The sequence below is a fragment of the Morone saxatilis genome, unplaced genomic scaffold (assembly GCF_004916995.1).
Source record: "Morone saxatilis isolate NCDOM2014 unplaced genomic scaffold, NCSU_SB_2.0 Contig19, whole genome shotgun sequence".
Classification (NCBI taxonomy): domain Eukaryota; kingdom Metazoa; phylum Chordata; class Actinopteri; family Moronidae; genus Morone; species Morone saxatilis.
The window spans coordinates 12,421,984-12,432,241 of NW_023339751.1; the positions used below are offsets into that span (position 1 = coordinate 12,421,984).

The 10,258-nt window shown below is 40.4% G+C and overlaps 2 protein-coding genes across 2 annotated transcripts in view; one reads left to right on the forward strand and one right to left on the reverse strand.

Moving 5' to 3' along the window:
- LOC118329566 (neurofilament light polypeptide) overlaps positions 1–1,106 on the forward strand; it is a 3,672-nt gene extending 2,566 nt beyond the window's left edge. Inside the window, exon 4 of the mRNA XM_035663788.1 lies at positions 3–1,106. Coding sequence (XP_035519681.1) covers positions 3–740 — 738 coding nt within the window. The 3' untranslated portion in view covers positions 741–1,106. The remainder of the gene's footprint in view (positions 1–2) is intronic.
- Positions 1,107–2,168: 1,062 nt separating this feature from the next.
- On the reverse strand, positions 2,169–9,118 carry vdac2 (voltage-dependent anion channel 2; the record flags this gene model as incomplete). Its single annotated transcript, XM_035663345.1, is given in 9 exon segments — positions 2,169–3,167; positions 3,491–3,548; positions 3,647–3,797; positions 4,429–4,656; positions 6,028–6,080; positions 6,199–6,351; positions 6,856–6,905; positions 7,024–7,095; positions 8,117–9,118. Coding segments are annotated over 8 exon segments (852 nt in total). The 3' UTR covers positions 2,169–3,075.
- Between the last annotated feature and the right edge of the window lie 1,140 nt (positions 9,119–10,258).

Here is a 10,258-nt window from a genome sequence, read left to right on the forward strand (position 1 = left end):
AGGCAGAAGTTGAGAAAGAAGCTGCAGTGACAAACGCAAAAGATGTAAAGCCAGAGATCCGTGCAGGCGAGGAACCTCCAAGAAAATCTGATGTTAGTGAAAAAGGAGACGCTGAGAAGGACAGTTCTATCTCTGCTCAAGTGAAGAAGCCTGTTGAGGAGACCTCAGCCCAAGTGTCCAAAGAATCAGACAAACCTCAAGAGCTTAGCGGTGCTGTTAAATTGCAAGATGAGGTGCACACTTTGGCTTCAGAAACAGTCGAGAAAACCACAGATGTTACAGCGGAGACAAAGAGCGCTCCGCCCGTAGAGAGCGAGGAGCTTTCAGAAAAGGCTCGAGTAACTTCAACTTCAACACCCACGAGTGAGGAAAAGGAAAACAGTCAAACAGAGCCGAAGGAAATAAATAAATCTGACGCCGCAAAAGCTGAGGATAAAGTAGCAAAAAGCATTCAAGATGCTAAACACGATAGCAATAAAGGCCAAGAGAAAGAGTCGCCTCTTAAATCTGATGTGAAAAGTCTTCCTGGAGCGGAGGATCAGAAGCTGAACAGTGACGATAAAACCCAAACAGACCAAACTGTGTTGCCGAAGGAGAAGACAACTGTCAATGGAGAAATCAAAGAGGGGGCACCTGAAAGCAGTCAGGTTCAGAAACCAAAGCCGTCTGAGGTTTCAGAGAAAAAAAAGGATCCTCGAGATGAAAGTGAGAAGGTGGAGAGCAGCAAGTCAGAGAAATGAGAGGGAAATGTGCTAAAAGCAAAAACGCTGGGGCATATCTTTTGAGGTCGAGAAAGTGAGGATAAATTACATTTTCCCCTTGAATGTAATGAGCACACAGTTGGCAGGCAAATACCAGGGATCGTGAAGCTGAAAATAGAGAATGGCTTAACTAGTGCAGATGCAAATTTAAGGTCTAAGCTGAACCAAGCAATAAGAAGAAAACTCAAAGCTGTAACTTCTCTACACAATGACCGTCTTTAAAGGAGAGCATGATTCTTTGTGCAACAGCTTTGCCTTTGAACTTTCAACTTGTTGAAGTTTCCAAATCCTTTAACTCACCACTTAACTAATGTTTAATGAATGTAAAAGATGCAGTTACATTTAAATGTGTCCATCTTTACTTGCTTTGGTATGTGCTGAGAAATAAACTACCAACTATCAACTCATATTTTGGTGGCGCTTCTGTGGATTCAGCGCAATGGATGTAGTGGGTCTGCTTACACTGACATGCTGTTTCTGATTATTCTACTATATTCTTAATCCATGAATGCTAATTTCCCCCTTTCCTGCAATAAACCACTACACTTAATGCAATTATGCTGCTTTGATACTGAACTGTATCTAAACACATGCACTAAACTCCATATATCACATGGTGAGATTACCTGAGGAGCAGGAGAGGGTTCCAGTAGGTCAATATCAAACCATTTTAAGATTATTTTAAACAGGCCAGTACCATTCCTTATAAACCACTAAAGACTGACAGTAAATAACACTTTTTGCTACCACGTACTATTCTGTAACCCCGAAATTAGTCTTGTCAGTGCACACATGATCATCTTAGTGTCATTAGAGGCAGGACATGTCACACATAGGTGGGTATTTGAAAAGACATCCCATCTTAAGTATGACTTTTAAGGTCATTGTACACATATAGATGAGGGGTGATGTGGATAAATGCACAGACTAACTGTATCAGTTATACCTTAAAACATGACAGCTGGTTGTCTTTCATTTATTCCCAGTCTCTCCTTTATCTACTTTGAAGGTCCTTCAGTCGTCTTGCTCCAGAAACTGCAGAAGTTCAGGTTCTGAGTTCAATGTTGAACTGTGAACTGGTGCTTCTATTACAATTAACTGGATAGTCTGAACTTTTTAAAATGTTTGCAAGATTTTTAAAACATGCTTCCACATTTTCTTTTTGGTGTAGACTGTATAGCCTTCAACACAACTTCAAATCAACTGTACCACACTCACAATGTGAAAATTAAGGGAACATTTTCAGAGGCTCTTGGACTACCACCCAGTTATAAATTCAATTTGTGCACAGTCAATCACATTAAACTCTGTATGATAAAAGTCTTGTAAAAGGGTTAACAGTAACCAAACAAGCTAGTTAATGAGCAGTTAATGGAACTTCAATACCACATATTAAAAATGCATTTGTGGAGTTCAAAGACTTTATTGAAAATTCATACATACACATAAGGACCTCCAAGACATCATGTGGGCGCCGTCTCTGCCCAGTACAGGGAAGAACTTTCCAAGAGTGCACAGGTGCAACTTAATGTTACGCCTCTTCCGGACACCGATAGTTTGGCATTACTGTGAACATTGATTACTTGCCCCCCCCCAGTACCTGTTAGTACAGAATAAACAAAAACAAAATTCTGCTTGGTCGGCCAAGTGTACAGGTTTCTGAAACTTAGACCCCACTTTTAAGCAACCCAGAAACTGCCCAGTTTAAGGGGAGCTTTAACAGAACATCGCAAACCTTGATGGCCGACACGAAACAAAACACGACAGAACTTTAGTTTGTCCTTGTGTGCATGAACAGGAAGGGTGCAGCATATTTTTAAATAATAGCAGAAAAAGCCTAGTGTAATTAACATGGTTTGCAAATGAGAACTGTAGATGACAAAGGAATATCAGATGGTTATGATTGTAAAATCAGAGAGAAGGTATGAAAACGCTCACCACACAAAACCGTAAACTGATGTTCTCACAAAAAACGGAGTGTCTGGGATTATCACAATAAAGCCACACAGACATGATGACAGGTAAAGGGATTGTATTGGATTTCATTATTATGGCAGTAATGGACAGGACAAATGACAATTTATAAATAATATGCCACCAACTGTCTCTTGAATAGAGAACTACAAAGTAAAAAGCAACAGAGGTAAAATATACCAATGACAGAAGCACCAGCTTGAAGTGGTGCTCCACAAGTTTGTTGTCGTAGCCTTTGAACCAATCTCTCCAAAAGATATCCCACTGCTGGTTTGAGTTGGACATACATTAAGGCCAGATTCATCTGATATCCCCTAGTTCCTTGCAGTATGAAGAAAGCTTAGGCTTCCAGTTCCAAGCCCAGACCCAGCTTGTGGCCTCCTGCGTTGATGTTCTTGCCATCGACCAGGCCAGACAGGGTGAGTTTCACACCTGCACGGGCGAGAGGAACCAACATTAGCCATTACACGTGCAAATGCAAAATTACCGACCTCAAAACATGGAGGTTTCTGAGACTTCTGAAGGTTGACAGGGAATGTAGGCTGTTCGTGTTGCTATAAATGACTTTATTCTAGGTCAAGTCGTTTACAGAGTGTTTGCTCAAAACTAAAGTGCTGTGTGCAAGGATTCTAGTGTGGAGCCTAAAAGTGTGTACTAAGAAAATATTTAAAAAAAGTAACAACTAAACTTCTGTTAACTTGTTGATAAATATGTTGTCCTCCAGTAGTCCATGAACCAGTAGGAAACAAACTTACCTGGTCTAAGTGTCTGGGTGTACCCAACACCAACAAGGCTATTGTTGTTCACTTTAGCCTGTCGAAAAACAAACAATAAAAGTCAGTTGGTGACAATTAATGGTTCATTTAGCGTCACTCAGCCCACTCTGAAAGCCTCTCTGCTGCACTACTTACACTGACGGAGGCATCCTTGTCCAGCTGGTATTTGGCTGCAATACCGAAGCGTGTGCTGTTGCTGCCAGCGGTCCAGGCCAGGTTGACTGCCGTCTCCAGCTTGTCGCTCACCTTCTGGTAGATGGAGCCTCCAAACTCAGCTCCGTCATTGCTTTAAAAAGAACATATGCATAAGGAGTCATCTCATGCTACAGGAAATGCAGACGGACATTCTAATGAAAGAGGCCTCGCCATCGGAACATTTTCATCTACTTTATTTGGTTTGCAATTATTTAATTCTGGACTGTTTCATCAAAGAAAGGAAAATCTTTCCCTGGGAGCCAACTTTCCCTCAGACCACATACCAATTCGGAGGTATTTCGTACATTTAGGACAAATCAATAGCTATAAGACCAACTGGGATTAGTAAATAAGCTTTAGTGCAGGGCCAAATGGCTCCACTGATAGATATGACTGTACTGGTTGAATTAAACAACCACCATTCATTTTACTGTTATAGCTGCAGTTAAAGCTTAAATTAAAGTTCAACATCTTATTGAAATACTAAATTAGACTTTGTTTTCATTCATTCACCCACTGAGAGGGTTTCCATGTTTAATCAATCTGGAGAACACAGTGTAGATTAAATCTGCCTTTTCTCACTTGTAATTGACTGGATGTGTACAGCCATCAATAAAACAGAAACAATAGATTAGATAAAGTGAATGGATTCCTCTTACAGAATAAAGTGCAAAGAAATTATGTAACCCAATCTTTACTTTTACTAAAAGTATTCTACTTACACGTTGGTGTGCAACTGGAAGTCTCCAGTCTTGTAGCCAATAGCAAAGTTGTTCTGGGTCATCTTGGATTTGGCGGTGTCAAAGCTCATCTGGTAACCGGCGAGCCACCCCTCGTATCCAACGACAGCAGCTCCGTGGATGGTGGGGCCAGCGAAGTCAAAGTCCACATCACAGCCCATGTTAACGAACTCACGCTTGTAGGCGGTCTTGACTTTGCCACTCTTCTTGCTGTTGATGAGAATGAGCTTTTGGTAACCTTAACTCAAATCCCAATCAAGTCAGATAAGGTATTACAAAAAATAAAAATGATAAGATAAAGATTACATTTTTTGCAGTATGCTTTAGGGACATTTAACATGGTGCTACAAGGTCTTTAAATTTACACATTTTGATTGTTTAACAGGTAAAAACAAACAAACTCTTCTATGAACTGAAAGTAGGAAAAAAAAGAATATTAGACTACAGATGGCTAGAAGATGCAGACAATATGGTGCATGTTCTACAGGGAAGAACAGGACTACAGTTGTACAAAATGTAAAATACTGGAATACTGAAACAGGTTATAACAAATATGTTTACAGCAGCCGTCTTGAATCAAACTGCTCAAATAAGACAGCTGACCAAAATTACAGACACGGCAGAACTCAAGAATCAATCAACTGTCAAGGCAAACTTAATCAGTTTAACCAACACATTAAAGGCTCCTGAGTGTCCATAACGGCATGCCTTATAGCTAATCTTTGTCAGGCCTGAATTTAACTTATTTCTCGTCATTGTTGTCCATTTTAAATGTGGAAACATTAAAAAATAGAAATGGAACAAATCTTATGAAACCCTGGCTCATCCTCAAAGCCCCCCAGGGTGTAGCAGCACCCACTTTTTAAACCACTGCCACAGATTTATGATTCCCAAGAGATAATTCTAAACCTGTGCTGTCTGCCAGCTGTCAACTCAAGTAGCAAACAAGATAAGAAAATTATTTTTATTCCAAGGCCATATCACTGGAACAAAGAAAAAAGAAAAATCATCAGACACTTTCTTAAACCAGCATTTGTCTCAGTGCTGGTGTTCATTTCCCAGTCTGAGCATGACACTGTACCCTTGAACATGCTGTCTCAGTGTAGCCACATAACTTGACCCTCACAAACCGTACCACACTCAATATGAAACAGGACACGCTTCCTCTGGGCCATGTGCCATATCCCTCATGTGATTTAGACCTCATAGAAAGCAAACGCATTAAGGATTGCCTGAGCCATCTGGGCATACTAGTAACACTTGAGGTTTTTATTGTACCTGCCAGTAAAACATACTGCAAAACATCATTTGAGCAAACATATGGGAAACCTGACAGCCAATCACAGCAATGCGTTACAATAGACTACTTCCATATTGGGACTGGGGGTCATATGGCCGGCAACTACACTTGTCACAAGCATGTACAGCACAGATCAAGTTGCCAAAATGACTTGTGTAGAGAAGAAACAGGCAGGGCTGACTACGTTTAAGTATGGTGACCAATGAGTAAAGAGAAGTGAAATTCACATGGAACTAACTTTTCCATAAATTAATCATTTATTAATCCAACCCTAATCTTACCCAGTGTTTGGAGAGAAGGTTGTGTCAAAAGTCAACTTCAGCCCCTTGGCAATCTGTGAGAAACAATAACAGAAGCCATTTGGCAAATTAATGTTGTCCTGTGGTGCTCACTGGGTAGACAATCACGTTTGACACCTGTTGAACAACAAAATGTTTGGAATATTTTCAAACCTGATCTTCAACAGTGATTTCTGTTCCCAAAGTGTTGTCAGTGTTCCACTTCTCAGTGAAGGTCAGGCCGTATTCTGACCTCTTGTATTTAGTTTCCAGACTGCCAGCAACTTTGCTGGTGTCAGTGTTGGAGGAACCAGTTGTTTTGAATTCCTGCAAGAGACAATTTTAGTGAAACGACAATAACGAGAAAAGCTTAAAAAAGGTCCAGTGTATAGGATCTATTGGCATCTAGTGGTGTAATTGCAGACTGCAACTCGCTCCTCTTTTATGTGCAAATGAGAACGTACAGTGGCTGCGAAATGTGCAAAAAACACCAACAGCCCTATCTACAGCCAGGTTTCTGTTGTGGGCTACTTTAGAAACATGGCAGCATCTGTAGATATAAAACAGCTTATTCTAAAAAGGTAACACCGTTTAGACTATTGATCAGACAAAAGACAATTTGAAGATGTCTTTTCCTTCTCTCTTTTTAGAGAAAAGATTATTTATTATTGTAAACTACACAGCTAAAAAAAAAGAAGACTTTATTGTGGTTGGACTTCACTGTTTTGGGTTGCAGCTTAATGTGCAGTTTTCCTACTTAAGAGATCATGAAGTACGTTGTTCTATTCTTATCTTCTTATTCTATTCATATCCCCAAGGAAATGGCCTTACCACTCCACTGGCTGACTTTGTCTTGACGTCGAGCTTCACCAAGCCAAATCCTGAAGAAAACAAGGAGGTTTTGTTTAAACCAATTCAAAGCTTGTCAAACAAAATCAACTGGACTTGGCAGTACAGAAGGCTTTCCATCACAGTAGCCAGGTAACTAAGAAACCATACCATAGCCTTTGTTGAAGATGTCCTTGGCAGACTTGCCCAGGTCAGCATAGCAGGGAGGCACAGCCATTGTATCTGTGACCAGAAGCAAAAACACAAACTTCAAATTACTGCTCAGACATAAAAGTATATTTCCACCAGCTTCTGTCAAGTTATTCAGAAACCTATAGATATGTGTTAAACGCAGGCAAGCACATAAGCTGCATTTATTCTTGAAAGGCTGGTTCACATGAGGATAGCTACTACAGCATCTTATCTTCCTCTGCCTGTCACACCTGTTGAGTGGAAAGCTAGTCTGGGAATCTACAGCCAATATCTCTGCAGTCTCCTGTTGGGTCTCCCTTGCTGCAGACTGACCTGTATCAGCCAGCTCATACTGGACAACACCGAGACTCACAACCTTTGCTACACACTGTAAAAACCCTCTCTCTCTGATATGATAAGTGTCACGTTATCAAAAAGGTTAGGGTGTAACTGCTGACTGGACACAGTTAGCTAGTTTCGCTATGACTCCGACACCTCTGACACAGCGACAGCATTTCATTGGGATGCGGACAGTCCCGAGGAGAAGAAGTCTGACAGCCAATGGACAAGGTTACTGAGCGAGAGAGAAGCCATTTTGCCGCACTGGAGTGGCTGGTTCAGGCCTGGCCTTTATTAAACTTCTCCTCCGCGGGAACTGGCAGCCACTCCTAGGCGTGTCCAGACACATGCCGGTGCCAATTAACGTTAGCTGGATGTATTAATTAGCCAGTTCACTCGCACTGTCAGCCGGCTAACCCCACTGCTGCTAACTAGGCCACAGCCTGGTGAACACAACCACCGCCTCTGTTAAGAGTATTAAGCTGTGAAGATTTTCTCAAAGTATCTTCACAGAACACCTGCAGCTTTGTCGGCAACACAAGACGCGCGGTACGAAGCTAAACTTCCCCGCTTTTACCGGACATGTGTCAGACGCGGCACGCCGGAGCGAAGCTAGCCCGGCTAACTCTGCTAGCTCGCAGAGTGCCGGTAGGTGTAAAGCGCACTCAAACACTCACTCCCGCTAGTCGTGGAGTTGATTCACTGCGTTGGACTGAATGAATGGCTCGCTTACCGGTGCAGAAAGGGGCTAGCAGTAAACTAAAGTGACTTTATTGGAGATGTTCCTCACACCGCACGGCCGAGGCAGGCGTCACCGGTTGGAGGGCGAGCTGAAGGAGACTGCACCGCAATGAGACCAGACCTATCACATCCCGCCTCAGGACCCGGGACGGCCCACAGACGCGCCTGAGTAAAAAGGGTTTACGTCACGACATGGTTGCGTGCCAGTACTGGCCATAAGGATATTTATTTATTTATTTATTCTCTTCTAGTGTACCCGTTTGATATGTATGCATTGCTATATGTTTAGTTATATGTGTCTAGTTGTATAGTTGTTTACCATTTAAAGTCAATTTTTCACCATCATGACTTTAAAGAGCCACATATTTTTCATTTATTCGTTTGTATTGTGTGCTCGTACATTATTGCAGAAAATAGAGTGTGTTTATTTATACTACTTTACACTGCTATACTTTATTGAACTATAAGTAGCTGTTCCTTAAAGCATCTTTAATGTTTTAAGCTGCTTTTTATGAGTGTGCGTAGTGTTGCTGTAACCATTTCCAATGAAGAGTTGCGTTCAGCTTCAACAGGTTTCAAAATAGCATTTCCCAACACTGCAGATAATATACATTTCCTTCCCTTCTATAACTCTACAATACACTGATAATACCAAGTTACGTGTTGCTCTTTAAATTCTAAATGCTTGCTGCTTCACAAAGCTAAAATTCACATAAAATGATTTTGTACTCCACTACTGCAAGTTGTTTAACTTTATTCAGTTTACATCTTATTCTCTATTCTAAGTTGTGTATAGTGTAGGCTGCATTAGTTTACATCCTGAAAATATTAATTAGGAATAGATTATTGTGAATTTATGCCTAATAAATGAGAACTCAATATACATATACTGCGGATAAACTTAAAGACAATAATATTTTGCAACTACTTTATAAATGCAGAAGTGGATACAAATGCATGGAAAAACTTGGTGCTGAGACAAAATCTTTTCAACCTGTAAGAGAACAAGAGAAAAATTAAAATGAGGAAGGTAGAACAAAGAAGACAAAGCAAAAATGATTCAACATTTTGACTTTCTGAGACCACCAACAAAACGGTCGACTGAGTGTGTGTATCTTCACACCTATTGTGATTTACACCTTGTTGCTTTAACCACAGAACTTTATGTTCCTTCCTCATCACTCTCTGAATACGACCTCTGGGTAAAGAAAAGAGAGACACATATGAAAGTTTCTGTTTTTGATTACCAGCGTGGATAGTAAAATCTGTTTAAATGTAAATGTACTTATGCATGTTTTAGCATGCTTCTGTGTATTGCATATTATGTATTGCACATATTGGTTTCAATGGTTAAAAATTACCTCACCTGACGTTTTTCTCGTGTATTTTACTTGCTCTTCAGCCTGCGTGTGAGTCAGACAGTTTTGTTAAATTCCAGCAACATGACCATTTTTACAAAACTATAGGTACTATACATTGGGTAATGAATCAGCATAATTTACCGTTGATGTGGCTGATGATTCTTTGGTCTGCTCTAAAAAAGAAAAAGACCCATTACTGACTCTGAATGCTCATTGTCAGTAATGCACAATAGTCCTCATTTCAAACTAAATATTTCAGTCCAATTTAGAGGGAAATTCAAGGAACGCTTCACAAATTTGTGTGTCATCCTTGCGCAGAGGGGGGGGGGGGGGCCATGCTAAATACAGAGAAGATTAGCCCATGGAGAAATTAGCATGCATGCATTAGCATGGCCAACAAATTTGTGAAGTGTTCCTCATTTTTCTTGAATTTCTCTCGGATAAATGAAGTATCTATCTATCTATCTATCTATCTATCTATCTATCTATCTATCTACATGTATCACTTCACCATATACGATACTTACTGTGTCTTTTGACCATAAACCAGATGGATGAGGTCACCATTACAAAGAAGACCAACAAGCTCAGACGGATGATGAAACTGGAATAAATGTAGCATGAAATTTTCAGAACACAATGCAAATAAAAACAAAGAACATTGTTCAAATGGTCCTATGATATAGATAGATAAGTCTATTAATTATCTTGGTCACATACTCTTTAGACTGTTGTGGGGTAAAGGGAAAAGCTGAATGTTTATTAAGTTTATT